Source organism: Mustela nigripes, chromosome 17 (assembly GCF_022355385.1).
Source record: "Mustela nigripes isolate SB6536 chromosome 17, MUSNIG.SB6536, whole genome shotgun sequence".
Classification (NCBI taxonomy): Eukaryota; Metazoa; Chordata; class Mammalia; order Carnivora; family Mustelidae; genus Mustela; species Mustela nigripes.
Window position 1 is genome coordinate 48,952,534 of NC_081573.1, and position 16,818 is coordinate 48,969,351.

General features: G+C 38.5%; 1 protein-coding gene across 2 annotated transcripts in view; it reads left to right on the top strand.

Annotated features, from left to right (window-relative positions):
* The first annotated feature begins 1,766 nt into the window (after nucleotides 1-1,766).
* CNTNAP4 (contactin associated protein family member 4) overlaps nucleotides 1,767-16,818 on the top strand; it is a 242,398-nt gene continuing 227,346 nt past the window's right edge. For both annotated transcript variants that reach the window (XM_059381303.1, XM_059381304.1), the window contains exon 1: nucleotides 1,767-2,019. In XM_059381303.1, the coding sequence (XP_059237286.1) occupies nucleotides 1,935-2,019 (85 nt within the window). In that variant the 5' untranslated portion in view covers nucleotides 1,767-1,934. The remainder of the gene's footprint in view (nucleotides 2,020-16,818) is intronic.

Here is a 16,818-nt window from a genome sequence, read left to right on the forward strand (position 1 = left end):
GATAATTCCCCCAAAGATTGCTATAATAATTTAATTAGATAACAAATGACAAATAGTATGTATTTAATAAAATATAATCCCTTTCAGGAATTACCTGACATAAATTGGCAACTTATATCTGCTTTTGCTTAATATATAATATCAGAAAATATCAAAATCAGGGATGTAGGCCTAGGAATACAAGTAAACACCCAAACAGTGACCTTTCTTTTCCCTGCTGGGTTTTTTCTTTTCCTTTTTTTCATTTTTTTTTTTTTTTTTTTACCTAGGGCCTCTGGTTTTAACCACCACTGCCAGGTCGGGGAGGAGGTGTCCTCTGATGTGTGGGGCGGTTAAGTCCTAGGGTAAGAACAGGAAAATTGGAGTCAGAAAAACAAAGTCCAGTCATCAGTACTTTACTAAACTAACTCTATGACCTCTACAAATTATTTACATTCTCTGTTCTTGTTTTCTCATCTGTAAAGTAGGAAAAGAAAATACCTCTCCTGCTTTGTTTGTAGGCAAGAGCCAAACGTATTTATATAGCTTTATGGCTAGGCAGAAGGATGCGTCTGTCCTTTTGCTCCTTATTTCATTCATTGCACAGCAAGGGTACTGCTGCTACAGGCTTATGCTCTTCTAATTTGTAATCACCAAGAGAGGCTTGAGAAATCTAGATTACTACAAAATCTAGCACATTATCAGTTAAACAGCTTCGCATTTATTTTAAAGAGATTATCCTCTGTGATACCATGTGATGCACTTATTATGTGATAGTAACCCCATCACTTAAATATTTTAATATTCTGTTCAAGAAATAGCAGTGTTCGTGAATCAACCATTAGGAGAGTAATTTTTCCTAAGTCGGTGAGCTTCTGAATTCAACTTTATTCCTCTCTCCTTTAAGCATTTGAATTATATCTTTCCATTGTTTAGGTTTGGGGTGTGTGTGCCTTTGTGTGTGTTGGGGGGGTCCCCTTCAGTATCCCATCATTCTTCTTTTTGGGCCTTTAGGGAATTGTTATTAAAGAATTTGTAGAATGCAGCTGCCTATTCACAGCATGATGTATTCATCAAAATAAATCTATCCAAAGCGTTCAATTTGGGGATTTGGCCTCCTGATGCACTAAAATAAGAAATGTTAATTTCTTGCAGACTATTACCAGATGATTCTAAATATCTGCCAAACAGGAATGTCTGTTTCCTTGGGAGGAATTTCCATAATAAAATCCTGGCACCGTCGCTGAAAAGGATAGTTTTATATAAACAGAGAAAAACAACAGCAAGTATTTTCCCCGAGGACAGTTTTAGCTACAGTTTACCAATACGGCTTAGTTATTTCTGTCTTCTTTTATGCTTTTGTTTTGAAACATAACGCAGTTTTACCTGGACGCCCTCCCGGATATTCAGGAATGAGCTCAGTGCGTTGACTGGCTCCGCTAAAGGCAAGACCTCCGGAAAATCGGGAGGCTCCACCGCCTCACCCCTTCCCCCAGCCACATCTCCAGAGGGGAGAAAGGGTTAAGGACTGTTGGAGAATAGCGGGGCGGGGAGGGAGCCCCGAGGAGGCCCCGGAGCAGCAGGCCCCGCCGGCAGGTGCGGCTTCCAATAGCGGCCGCAGCAGCGCGCGGTGGGCTCCGAGCGCCCCTGTGAATTTGGAGGAGGGACCGCGGCCACAGTCGGGGACCGCCGCGGCGAGGAGTGGGCGTGGCCTCGTCGCTGTGGATGCTTGTTAGGAAAGATGCTGGGAGCCTTTCACTGAGGAGTCAGGGCTGTGTGTGGGGGGGGGTGGGGGGGGGGGTGTGTGTCTGTGTGTGTGCCTGTGTGTGTGTCTGTGAGAGAGAGAGAGAGAGAGAGGGAGAGGAGAGGAGGGAAGGAAGGAGATCGACGGAGAGACCCAGACAGCGCTGGGAGAGCCACTCAGGATCTTTTGGGGGAACCCAACAAATGTGAACATGGGGTCTATCACCGGAGCTGTCCTCAAGACGCTACTTCTGTTATCTACTCAAAATTGGAACATAGTCATAGCTGGGAATTCCTGTAAGTATACAGCAAATGATTTAAAACTTGCAGGGGTGGTAGTGGTGGGGGGGCTCTCTGCAAAACTTTAATTCTGTTTTTTTTTATCATTATTATTTGCTACTGAAATTGCTGCAAAGCATATTGTTATAAATGAGTCTCCCTTAAAAACCTTGCAAATATGACTGGCTTTACACATGTCTTTCCTCCTGATCTGGTCAAAATATGCAAAGTGTCATTTCCTTTCTTTTTTGGCCATAAGCAGGCTCTTATTCTTCTGTCTTTGAATATTCATTGAGAGAGCTCAAGTTCGAGTAAAACATTACATTAGCATCTTAACCAGGGAATAGCCTGTGAATGTCTTCATTTCTTCCTCCTCAAGGATTACTGAATTTTATTGGAATTATGTGTATCAGGAAAACAACTGGCAGACTTTACCTTATGCTGCATTAGCTTGGATTTCTGAAGTTTGCACTGACAGACTGATAGCTGACTGCATCTTTAAATAACTGAGAATAACTGAAATGCACTGCAGAATTCAGGAGCAAAACTGGCAGAGGTGAACCCCAGTATTAAGAATCGTGCCCTCACTCCTAAAGATTTGAGTACTCTTGAAAGAGGGGTCTTCATCCATTGCTTAAGGAAAAATGTTTACATGATTTTTCAAAAGTATGAATTCTTAAAAGCATTATTTTTAACTTTATGCATTTATGATTGGATGTTCTCAGTTAATTGATTGGGGGAAGATTTATCAAGACCTTATTTCTTATTTAAGTATCATTCAATATAATTTGGCAGAACTCCCTTCATCCATGTTTTATTAGAGATAGAAAAGTTTTAAAAGTTGTTTTTGGGTTAAAATCCCCAAATGGGAGGTTCCCCCCTCCTTGATGAATGATAAATAAGCCCTGTAAATTCAACTTTTTACCTCTTTCTCTGATTTAAAAAGAAAAGCTCATTTGCTTTTCCAGAAAGGGCTATGAGGCCTATTCAGGAATTGATGTTGCTGTTGCTGTATAACCAGGGTTAGTTTTGGGGCTACAAATAAGCCAGTAATCAGGCATTTGCTCCCGTGCATCCCTTGAGCACACTAAAGAACTTTGATGTGGGAAAAACATGATGAATGACCCTCTGGCACAAGTCAGATGTCCATTTACACCACACGGGCTCCTGTGATTTCAGGTTCCCATGCATATTAGCTCATAGACTGGCGTGGTGTATCCATCGCTCTGCAAGAAGAGAACACCCTCCAGATGCTGCACTGTGTTTCAGAGTTGGTTTTCATTTGGTTGTATAAGAATTCCATGAGACAAGAAAATTTACCTGTTTCCACCTGGTCAGAATCTTGGAAGGCTGTAATGGTAGCTTTTGACAAGCATCGCAACAAACAAACAACAACTAGACAGACACACACACCACACCCATGCACACAAAGTTTTGTTGAGAAGGCTTAAGTAATTCATCGTCCAACTACAGAAGTTCAACAAAAAAGGAAGGCACTAGAGGTCACTCTTACAATGGAAAGCACATCACTTGAAGCATCCTTCCCTTCAGAAAAGCAGAGCTGAAGTCTGGCCTAGACACAGTCATGCCTTATCAAGGCACTGCCTATATTTGGGTTAATAATATATGAGTATGATTGATATCTGTTTGATTGATAGTCGTTTATGTTTGTTTGCTTGGAGTCCAATAAAAGGCAGATAGACACTAAATAGTTTTTGTTTGTAATAGATCTTTTTAGTGAAGGGCAGAGGAGCTGCTGAGACCTGAGGAAAGCAGAATATTCAGTAGTGCTGGGCTTCTGGCTGACACTTTAAATTTCAACCCAGGTTCTATATTCTCTCAGCTTTGGTTTGTTTGTGAAGTGGTTTAATGTTCTTCTAGATACTAGAAAAACTTATAAGAACCTGTAAAATTTTAAATTACTAGGAATTATTTAAATACTGAAGTTGGAGTTCTTGGTTACCATATATTGAGTTACCATATATTGAGTTGACAGTTGTTAGAGTGTTAAAAATGCAATTAAGTGCCCTCATCTAATTAAAATTGTATTTAATAATTTCTTGTTAACATCATTTCATATGTTTTACAATAGTACATATGAGAAAAGTTTCATTTCCCAATTTTTGTTTTATTCTTTAGCACTTAGTGGGGTTTTTTTAATTTTTAATTTTTGGTTGGAAGCAATTTTAATTTTTGGTTGTTAGTAACAAGGCACTTCATATGTTTTATCTTGTTTGGAAGAACAAGTAGATATGTTTACTAGCAAGGCTGGGATTTGATGTATGGACAAGTGACCATCAACCAGCATAAGTATTTTTATTTTTTTATATTTTTCATTTTTTCAGCATAAGCATTATAAAGTCAACACCAATAATTCTTCTGGACAAGACTTTGTATTAAAATATGAATCAATCTTAAATACCAATGTTAAAGTCAGGGAGAATTGAATATAAATAAATAAAATTAAGGGTCATTGTCCTAGGTGAATACAAAGACCTTCTCCCTTTATTTACAGCTGATTCACCAAGAGCAGATCTGTTCTCCACTGAGTCAGCCCAAGACTACCCAAGGCTATCAGTGTGAAAGCTTTCGTGGGACAGCACTCTAAACCAGGAACAGCTCAGGGATTAGGTGCATTGTAATTTGAATGTTAGTTGAGCAAAATCAATCAACATGGTAACTTTCCATTGGAAGGATTCTGTGCAAATAAACACATGTCTGTATACATGTTCATGTGTATGTGCATGTATATATACGTAAATAAATCTGTATAAACCACCAGACGCATGTGCTCACGCATATTTGGTGACTCTGCTCATTCCTCACCTGTCTACAGATGAGATATGTTGAATGGGCCCCATCCTTTGTCAACTAGCGCCCTACTGGACATTTCAAAAGCAGTGAACCAGCCCCAGGTCTTTCTCCTTTGCTCTGGTCAAGACAAACGTGTTGAGGTGTTCCTTTCATGGAAGTTTAGAGACAGGTCCTTCTGGAAGAGCTTGCTCTGTGATGCGTTGTACAGACTGTTGGTTTCTTCACTTGCTCCCAAGAGACATGAGTTGTGAGAAGGGAGATATCTATTTTTATAATTACTCTTACGGACCCACGGTTTCTTGCTCAACATGAAGGTGTTTTGGGAAAAGTTGACTCACCACAAAAGAAGGAACAGTTGTATGGACTAAGGCAAGTAAGAGTCTTGCTGTTATTTTTACTTTCGCAGATCATGTGATGAAGGCTTCCTGGCATCCTACTGAGTCTTACTCTCAAAATATTTAATGCTCACCAAGTAGCTTTTGAATGACTTAATTAGAAGTTAAATTCTTTCCTTTATCTAACTTAAAAAAAGGCTTATCTGAGATCTACTCTGACAGAAGCATGGGAAGGGTATGTTAAAAATCAGCAATAGATGAGGGTAAATGCTTGAGTGGATCATCACTCTTGTAGGGTCCGGGCTCCAATGTGAAATGCAACTGGACAGATTCCCGAATTGTTAAAACTCAACCTTGCAATTCTTTCCTGAAGCTTCCTACTTTTCCTCCTTCTCCCAAGAATTTCTGCCCATGGCAAAAAACAATTAGACTGTAATAGTAGAGTACTGATGAAATATAATGATATGATACAATGCATGAATAGGTGACCTTTGGACACACAGGTGAACTTGCGCTTTGACTTACTTTTCTAACAGCGTCACTGATTTGTTTTCTTCAGTTTAGTGCCTTCTCCCCACTTCCAACTGTGTGCATCCCAAATAATTTCTGATTAGGGCTGTCTCCAGCTCTGGGGATGACAAAACTCATACCTAACATAGGGCTCAAAAATACAACTTTCACAACACTCATAGGGCTCACTCTTAGTAATGAACATTATTGTCTTCTAAAATTTTGGAAATTGTGTCAGATATCAACAGTTCCTTTAAGGGACCCAATCTTTATATCAAGATCGAGTTAATTTACTTCTTCAGGGAAAACAGTTAGTAGAAATGTGTAACATCAACTGTAAGATGATGCAATATTTACCTCAGAGGTTGGCCACATGTGGCCCACTGCCTTGTTTTGTAGAATCGGTGAGCTGAGAGTCATTTTTCTAATTTTAAATGTTTGGGAAAAAAAAAGTTTTAACAAATGTTTGGAAAAAGAATTCTTTGCAGCACAAAAAAATTAAATGAAATTTGAATTTCGGTCATCCATTCCTGTCATTAGTAGACCTGTGTGGCAAAATTTGTATGCATTATTATTATATTTTGCATTTTATCAACAAAATTTTCTTAAAATTGGTCTCCCTCTCTTGATATAAAGATCTTCATAATATTCTTTACTCTCTGGCTTTTATAGGAAAACACCCGTGGATTTAAATAACATACAATATAATGGTGACACATGGGTAATATATAAATTATACTGCTATGATGAAATTTAGTCTTAATTATTTAGCACAGAAATACATACTTATGGAATTGTGGTACTGAAAGTAATTACTAGGAGGTATAACAGAAGAGACCTTCAAATCAGTATCTTCCTCATATGTTTCTTCTTAAAGACTTTATTGTTCAGAGATATTATTTCAGTGGGTGTGAATTACTTGTAACTATTTGTAAAGCTTCAGCAGTTTTGGTTGCTAAAGGAGCACCTTCAATCTCAAGTAATCTGTTAATATAAGAAGTTCAATAAAGTGTGTAAGTAATTGCATCTCAGATATTTCAAATGAAAATTCTGTTGTTATTTTATACTTTCATGAGTGTAAATTATCCCATTCCATACTAATCAGAAACTTGCATTTGGAATCACTGATTGTATGAGGGAGATGATCTTACTGGAAGAGTATTCTCGTCCCTGTGACATTTATAGTAGCAGCTTCCTACAAACTCTGAAATTGGCGAACTTTCTAGAATAAGTTAAAAAAATAGACTTTCATTTAAACACTGCCCACTGAGAATTCATAATAACTAGGCAGGTGCCGTTCACCTACTCGTGCCAACATAATTAATTTTTATGTAAATGTCTTGTCCATTTGGAATTGTATTTCCTTTTCATTTCCAAGAACTGATCATTGGCCTCATTTTATTTACACTACCCTGTTTAATGTGGGGTTTCTTAAAGTTTAAGTTAAAAATATGATGGAATATAACATTTTACAAGTTCTTTTCATCGAAATTCCATGGTAACTTTTTTCCCCGAAGTAAATGGCCATGTGTTAACATACTTTATTTTTCATAATTCTGTTAATTTTAATGGCTCAGCTCTAATGAAGATTTCTGTCTTATCAAAAAACCAACTTCCAAATCAAAGACAGCCAAGGATTGTCTCATAGAGCTCACTGAAATGTGACATTTTCTGGGTGTCAGCAGGAACTGTAGTGGGGTTCATGACTGTCCTCTGTGAACAGATGAGGAGGGTCAGGGATACCTGCCATTACATGGCTCTGAATTTTTTTTTTTTTTACAATAGATTATCAGTTTTGCTTTATAAATATCTGTATTTCTCAAGTTGATACCATATTTAGAATTTGAATGGCTTTTACTTCAGATAAATCAGTACTAGGGCCTTAATATTGTCAACTGATGAATCCCACAACCTTTAGGTTGCCAGTTAGTAAGTTTATCTAAGTCCTCCAGCCTCCTTTTAAAATCTCTTTCTTTCCTTCTTAGTGTTGAAAGTTCACAGACCCACCCAGCTCCTGAAATCAGTGGAAAGAGTAGTGAAAGCTTATCCAACATTGTTATGTTCACCCCAGATATGCATATTTAGATAGGTAGTGAATATCTCTGGTGAAATATTAAATAACGCAGGCTTTGATCTGATTTTTTTCCGTGGGCTGGTATTTCAATTCTTGCTTAGCTTAATTTTTAAAAATTTTTATTGATTCAGGAATTTTGTCCTCCATAACCTTTTTAGTATTTGTTGAGAATCATTGCTGTTTTTCAAGACAAGTATGATGGCGAAGGGGAGACCTGTTGAGAATATTTGCTTAAAATAGGACGTGTTTCAATAATGAACTACATTCATGTAGTGAAATGAGCTGTGTTGTGGCAGTGGTGGAGCGAATTCTCATAGAATTTATGGATAATTGTTTTAATGGGTATTTCACTTAGACATTTTTAGAAATACCCTTTAATAAGCAGATCTTTAAAAACAGGTCTCGAATTGTAGGATTAAATGCTAAGGTCACTTAAAAAGGAAAATCTCAGAAAGAGAAATAAGTGTCCCAAACTAAATGCAGACAAAAACTTTGGAACTTTAGGAGACCATGTGACTATCACTGAAAGTCTTTCCTTTTTTTGTTTTTTCCCTGGTAATCAAGGTTGTAATTTATTTTTACAATTGAGATATTTATATCGTTCTTACATTGGCATTTAAAGAATATGTTAAATTCTTTTTTTGAAATTCATTTAGCTGACATGTAGTCCATCACTAGTTTCAGATGTAGAGTTCAACAATTCAGCAGTTGCATATAATACCCCATGCTCATCACATCACATGAAATTGATGTGAAAGGACTTTTTAAGAAAGTCTTTCTTAAAGGTAGAATGAATTCATCAAAAAGCCTCAATTAACTAAATAGTCTTAAAGAAATTTTTACCTTGGAGATTAATATTGTAATTTGAAGGCTTTGAGAGTTTAAAAAAATATTTAAAATTTCTTAATAGTTTACCCATAACTCTAAATTACAGTAAATTGTACTTCTAAATAATGGAGGTGTCATTGACCATTGGATTATCTTTTTGACTGCTTTTTCAGGGGAAACTCTGGTGCCTAAAATTTCAACACTCAAATTTCTTCAGTGAGTTCTAGAGCTGTAGTTGTTTCCTGTTTCTTGTGCTTCAAGTAGTTATACATGTATGTATGTATGTATGTGTGCATGTGTAACTTTTTATTTGACTTCTAGAACGAACTTTCTTTGTTTTTAGTCTTTGAATTTAGACCCTCTACAAACTGATTGCCCCAGGTCCATGTAGTAAAGACCAAATCTGATACTCTACTTCACAAGTAAAGATATTTTTTTTCCCAGTGATTTCTGGATAATAAAGTTTTTGTCAGAATGTTTTTGCTAAGGTGTTCGGGTACATGAACTATTATGTACCATGTACACTATCACGTAATGGTAAGGAATGTACATGTAAAATCTATTACAAAGTATCATTGTTTTCATTCTTTTGAGGAAAATTGGTATTTGGAAGAGGAAGAGTATGTGTTTGGTTTGGGTTTTTTTTTTCCCTCCAATGAATTTTTGTCATGGTTCACAGAAAAGTGGTACTCTGGTAATAAAAGCAAAGATAAAGCATAACAGGAGGTAAAAGTGGTCTGTTTATGTTACAGTTAATGAGTCATTCCAATGTAATAATTGGAAAAGTGAGTGAAGCTTGAAAACATTTGACATTTTAAGTAGTTTAAAATTAGTAACTATAAAAGTTTTTAATGCTATAAGTATTTAATAGAACAGTGATGAAATTTACCTCTAAGGTGTTTAAATCACAAAAGAAAAAAATGGTATGATATGTATCAGTTGGCTATAGCTCTAATTACTTTTTTTATTAAGTACCTCTCATTACTTGGCAGTGCTCTAGAATAAGATATTATGTGCTTCTAAATCATAAAAGACATATTTGTTTCTGTAACTGTTTTTTTCCCCTCACTGGCAATTATGGTACTTACAACTGAGGTCATAGGTTGATATTAGTTTAGAAACAGCATGTAAATATATAAATTCACCTGCCTTCCTAAAGTGCATTTATTTTATAGTTTCAAAGCAAACTATAACCTATAATCTTATCACTGACTTACTCTGCAGTTATAACCTATATAGAGAGATTTTTAAAAAAATTCCCTTTGAATAAGGGCACCGATAAACGCTTTTTGGACTTGGTCACAAGCTTTGGAGTTGGTAGATGCCTGGGTGACACTGAATAGATATCTGAACTGAATGGCTCACAACTGAGAGCCCCACAGTTTGCTATCAACCTGACCTTTGCTGTATCAGACCCAAGAGAGAGATTTTGGGGAAAATTTGAGAAAGTTAAATTTCCCTCTGGGCTAATAGTTGTGCTCTAAGAGATTGAATATCTATCTATCTTTAAGACATCTTTAGTTTTCAAAGATAATGATACGTATCTGTCTTTTTTTAAACAATTTTTTAATTAAAGATTTTGTTTATTTGAAAGAGGGAGAGAACAAGTATGAGCAGGGAGGAGGGGCAGAGGGAGAAACAAACTCCCTAGTGAGCAGGAAGCCCGACACAGGGCTCGACTCCAGGGTTCTGGGATCATGACCTGAGCTCAGATGCTTAACCAACTGTGCTAACCAGGTGTCCCGTGTTTGTCTTTTAAAATCAGATCAGCAGATAGCCAAAGAGAAGGAAGGAGCTAAATTGAAACTGGTCTGAGGGGAAATGAGTTGCTAAGATGAAATTATCATATTGTGTGTGTGTGTGTGTGTGTGTGTGTGACACACTGTCATGCATATGTTGGAAGATACTGTTGGTGGAAATTGGGAACGGTCCATATTGGCAGAGAAATGGAAAACATTGTCCCTGGGTGGCACATTTTTAATTAAGTAGTGTTGGAATATAGATAAGATTATTTCTTAGTTGCTACCATACCAGAATAATCTCTGGTATAGTTTTAAAAAACAGTATATGGGGGCACCTGGGTGGCTCAGTTGGTTAAGCGACTGCCTTCACTCAGGTCATGATCCCACAGTCCTGAAATCGAGCCCCACACTGGGCTCTCCCTGCTCTGTAGGGAGCCTGCTTCTCCCTTTCCTTCTACCTGCCACTGCCCTGCTTGTGTGCTCGCTCGCTCTCTATCAAATAAATAAATAAATAAATAAATAAAATAAAAAACCAACCAGTATATGGGATTAAAATTTAGCAAGAGGTCTTTCTGAATTCAATTTAAACTCCTCCCAAACAGAGGGGTAATATTGCCATTTTGTGATCCCAAAGTGCTTTATTTTTTAGGATATGACATGGAGATCTCAGGGACCCCAGCATTTAACTCAACTTCTAGCTGATCTTTCTGAACATGACAATGAAGGCAGAAAATGGGGGAGAGATTTTGGCTTAAACACCGCTAGATACATTGAAGCAGAATGTAACTCTCAAAGACAATGCGGTGAAGACACTGGTACCAAGCGAAGGGCATTATAAACAGAGTTTAACATTGTTCACATCATTCGCTTTTATCTCTCAATTTTGGCTGATATTGAACAAAAAGAATCTATCTCCAAGATAGATATTCCAAGGCGGGAAGCTGCATGAAAGCTAGTGATCCTCATAATTAAGGATTTATAATACATATTTACATTTGCCATGTTTTAGATGCTTAGGACTTAATTAAATGAACATTGCTGAAATAAAAACAATTCTATCTTAAGTGGTGGTGAGGGAATTCTGTGCAAGGTTATAAAGCTGCTCAGATAGGCTCTTTGGTTCCATTGTGTGTATGATTTCTGTGCTTATTTGAAGTGTTGTGCTTTAACATGGAGGCTGTGTTGTAATCCTGTTAGGAAAACGTCAGGTGCCTGTAAAATGTCATAGCACAATCTTTTAAGTATCATAAGATGTGTAGCCTTTCCTCATACAAACGAAAGAGAGGATGCTTTGGGAAAGGAAGCAGATTATGGTTAAGAAAGCGACGAGCAAGCACTGAAGATAACATTTGGTTTCCTAAACTCACAGCATCCGATAGGACCTAACCGCCAAACAGAACACAGTGAAATAAAATATTTCATAGTCAAATACCCATTAGAGAAATGGAAAAAATAGGCTCATAAAAATCTGATGTGGAGTTTTAGGTACTAAGAATAAAACGATGATCACAATGATTTGCTATGCTTGACATATAAAACAGCCATTTGCTGGTGTGGCTTTGTAAATGACCACATTCGTTTCTTGAAAGCCTTGCTATGTGCTTGCCTATGGAATAGTTTCTTTCCATCTCTTTATTTAGATACATAGTTGCAACATGCTATAGATTAGCGTGGAAAGAATGTATATGTAGTATATGTAGTGGTATTAATCACTGAAACATTCTCTAGAGAAGATGCGGGCAGTTCTCTGATTTTCTGAGTTAGCAGAATGGAGCCTTGATCATTTTCCTTTTTTCCTTCTTCTGGATACGGGGATGATTGGGCTGTGGCATCTGTCATCTTCAGGATTGCCAGGGTTGATTTGGCTGGTAGGACCGCCGTGGCAGCTGTCTCCTTCCCTCACGACTTCCTGTGACTTCCATTCCTTCCATTTCACATCATGCATGATTTTTAAATACTACACGTATTATTGTATTTTTAGGTGAGCCTGCCATAATGCATTGATATGTTTCATCAGTTTTTAAGGTTTTGTCTAAAAAGAAGGTAACTCCTGCCTTGTAGCTCTATCTCATTGTTAGGTGCTTTCAGTAATAAGGTCAGCCTTATTAGCATAGCAAGGGAGTATCTTCCTCCTCTGTATTTGCTGATGGCTCCACCTTTGTCTCTCTCACAGTGCTGCCCCTCCCCATGTCTTCTGGCCTCTATTGTCTGGTCTTTACATCCGCTGTTCTTTCTGCCATTGCCGGATGGCCATCAATCCCTTCCCCTTGAATCCTCCTGGAAAACGTCTGCCTAAAGCAAGCCTGACCTCCTTCCTGTGCGGAGCCTTTCCTGATCAAACCATCTCAGCTGTCACTATCTTGGCAGAATCTCCAGAGCACCCTAAGTGTTCGCCTGTTCCTGCCCTGATCATAGACTCTCAAACTGTATTTTTCGAGAATATGTCTCCTTTACAAAACGGTGAAATCTTTGAAAGGCGAAGGTATTATTTTAATCATTTCTGTGTCTGTAACACCTGGCACAGTGCCTGGAGAAAAGAGGATATTCAGTAAATGTGGAAAGAATATACCAAATGGTGGCTTATCTGTAATTTTTTTTTTTCAGTTGAAACACCAAAAAGAGAGGAGATGAACAGAATCAGGCTAGATAAACTGGAGCACTGTGTATTATTTTAATGATAAAAAAGTCATTTTTAGGGACCCCTGGGTGGCTCATTTGGTTGGACGACTGCCTTCGGCTCAGGTCATGATCCCGGAGTCCGGGGATCAAGTCCCGCATCGGGCTCCCAGCTCCACGGGGAGTCTGCTTCTCCCTCTGACTTTCTCCTTGCTCATGCTCTCTCTCACTGTCTCTCTCTCAAATAAATAAATAAAATCTTTTTAAAAAAAAAGTCATTTTTAGGTAGGGGACCACTTATTTTTGTTTTTGTTTTTTTTTTAAATTTTTTTTGGATTTTGTATTTATCTCTATTAGATTTCATTTAGGTAGGCTGAGTACTTTATTCTGGTCTGTCGTAATTCATTAGGATCCATACTGTCATGGCCAACCGACTCTTATTGGCTCTCCCGCTCCCTCCCTCCTTCCCTCCCCACTTTCCTATGTAGAGCAAATATAATCTGATAGGCTGGTATCTCCCATCGTGTTTGGACTGAGGACCTCCGTGAACAGGCAAACACAAAATACATCATGAGCCTAAACTGGAAGTGCATCTGCCTCTGTCCAGGCCCTCCTTGTGCCTCTCCATCTCTGAAGCTGCCACATGATCTCCTCCAGTTTGGAACTTGTGCTGAAATCTTGTCCTCTGGAAAGAAATCTCCGATTTCTTCATCTGTCTTGGTCTTCAGTTCCTTTATGTTGGCTTGTATTTTCTTTTTTCCCACTTAAAGACTTTTTTTCCCTTTACGGAGGGTAGAATAAAAATAAAATTAGTTCTCTATTTTTAAAATTTTCATCATTAACTTTATAAAGAGTGTAACCACAGCTTCCTGGTGCTTCTCTCGCCTGCAAACATACGCAGCACTTTTCTTCATTGTCTGTAGCTACGTTTATAAGCATTTGTGAGTTCCAAACTTCTTTTTTCCTCTTTGAATTGTACACATATTCTTTCTGTTCATTTCCTGTAACTCTTCATTACTCTTTTTAGATTCCTGTCCTGTTTCTAATTCCTCATTGTGTACCTTTGTGATTTTCATTGCCAGATTTGTAGAGTTCATAGCTTTCTGTGTGTGCTGACATATGTTATCATTCATATTGGCAAATATTCCTTTTGCGTTGGGCTCTGTAGACTCTAAGGTGGTGGAGGCAGGCATTACTATTATTATTTTACAAACTAGGAAGTGGAAATTTAGGAGGTACTTCCAAAGTCATCTAGTAAGGAAGAATAGAGCTAAAGACTTGGGCCCAATGTCAGTGATGGTGTTCCATCTCTTTGAGATGGAACACATTCATCTTCTCCATGAGCCTTTGAAATCACCTCCCCTGTGTGTTAGAACCCACACTGCCTCTTCTCAAGGTTCCGTCTCTGGCATGATCAATTATAAGGTGACATGCTTACTTTCTTCTAAGGATTCTGTCACTTACATTTTATTCACAAGCACTTCCTTCCTCTTCAGCATGAGATGTTAAGCATCTCTCGGCATATATAACCATAAAATATCCTACTCTGAATGTCCATTGACTCCCCTTGCTCCTTGGTACCGCAGACCTACCCGCTCAGTCTAAATTTCTTCCTTGAGTCAACAGTTCCAAGAACAGGTCCTAAGGGACTGAAAAAGCTCAAATGACCAAGAAAACCAACTCCTTTCTGCAAGCTTGCAACACTGTGTGACCCGGGCATTCTGCCAGTGTTGTTTCTTTCTCTATTAAATCCCTCTCCTTGCCCATTCCCTTCTCCATTCCCTTTGGGCGTTGTATTAGTCTGTGACGGCTGCCATAACAAATACCACAGGCTGGGAGGCTTAAACAACCGAAATTTGTTTTCTCCCAGTGCTGGAGGCTGGAACTCAAAGACCGAAGCGCAGGCAGGGTTGGTTTCTGGTGAGGACTTTCCTCGTGGTTTGCAGATGGCCGCCCTTTTACTGGGTCCTTGTGTGGCCTTTCCTCTGTGTGTGTGATCAGTCAGGAGAGATCCTTTTCCTCTTCCTATAAGGACACCAGTCCCATCAGTCCCATCCCACGATGAGGGCCTGGGCTGCTGATGGGCGCTACTTTTATGAGCCCATTTAACCTTAATTACCTTCTTAAAGGCCCTGGATCTTGGCTCCAAATATAGTCACATTGAGGGTTAAGGCTCCAATATATGAATTTTGAGGTGGGGGGTGCACAATTCAGTTTGTAATGAGTGCTCTCCCTGTCTCAACTGCCTGAATAAAGTAAATCTCTTGATATTTGGGAGAATTTTTGCAAGCTCAAGAGCAGATACGTTGTTTTTACTGATTGAAACATATCAGGTGAGTGACATCGTCTTCCACTTGATTGCCTTTCCAATGGCGTTGCTAGGATGACACCCAGTGCGCTTCTCCATTAGCTCCTGCTGCCTGGTTGCGAGCTACCACCGTCCTGTCTCTTCTTTCCTTTTATCTGCGCCTGGTGCTCTCTACCTGTCTCCACCTGAGAGTTTCTGATATCTCTTAGAGGAGTGCATCTTAATGACACCAAAGATTGCCTTTCCATCATTTCACAATGGTTTTATAACTTCGAAGCAAATCATTTTCTTTGTGAGCATTATTCTGTTCTAAATTGTCCTTCCAACAAGTCTTAGAGATGTATAGGATGATAGTTTAGTTCCCTTTATTAAAAATCACCTCTTTATTTATCACCCACACTCCCACAGCTTTTATCACAAATGTTATTCTATCCCCCTCCAAATTACTTTCTCCTCCGTGTTGCCAAGCCGCAGTTACATAGCGATTTGCTCTGTGTGTTTCTCGTGTCCCGTTCTCCAAAGTGGATTTTGCAGTTTGTTTTCTCTGGTGCTTTTCCTCTTTCTGTCTGCAAATCTCAGGCTCTCCCTTTTCATCCTGCGATCCTTCTATGTCTAGTCACAAACAAACAAACACGACGTAAATAAAATGAACAAACAACCATGATTCTAATAACTTCCTTAAATTCAATTTAAAATTTGTCTAATTTTAAATTTGTAGAATGCCCTCTAGTATTGGGAACTGGAACAGATGTTTGCCATACATTATTTCACTCAGTCTTAACACAGCATCTGTTCGCACCCAGTCATTCCTCTTATGGGTGTTTTTCCATCCTCTCCAGTGCATTTCTCTTGTGGCTAAATAGTCTTTGTATTTATCTTTTTTAATGGTTCATAATAATCTATCAAGTGGATGCACTCTTATTTAAACGTTCCTCTATTTTGAACCAATTGATTGCTCATTGATTTATTTTTAAATTCTCCTAGTCTACCAGTATCTGCTTGTTCTAGTACTGGCGATCTTCAGATTCTCATAATTCTCTAAGATCACAGTGTCTGAAGCCATTTACAAATGTCAGTGTCACAAACTGTTCAATTTCTTTGTCCCACTTTGGCAAAAATCTAAATTTCTTTTGGAAGGAGAAATTTAAAGCAATAGCTGTCTTATACACTTCCCTTTCCTGCTCAAGGATTTATAACACTTAAAGATGGTTCTCTGTCTCTTCTAGCAGTATCATTTGTTCAAGCATGGATCAGAGGAGGTGGGTAGAGATTGCCATGTCTGACAGATCTCAGAAACGCATCTGTCACCCTGCAGGAAACCGGCTCACTCATCAATTGGTCCTGTCAGTTATACACACCGCTGTCTTGTCTTGGCAGCCCTCAGCAGCACCACCAATCATCCCTACATGTGTCCCTCTCAGGAGCTCCATGCCCCTGGCCTCTGATGGGCTGCTGCGGGTGGAGGTTTTTGGTTGTAACCAGGAGCCTAGTGTTTTCTCCAGAAGGCATGAGTCACTGTTTACGGAAAGAACTTCTTACCTGCCATTTCATTCCTCCCTTGATACTGACTTTGATATCCTTCTGGTGTCT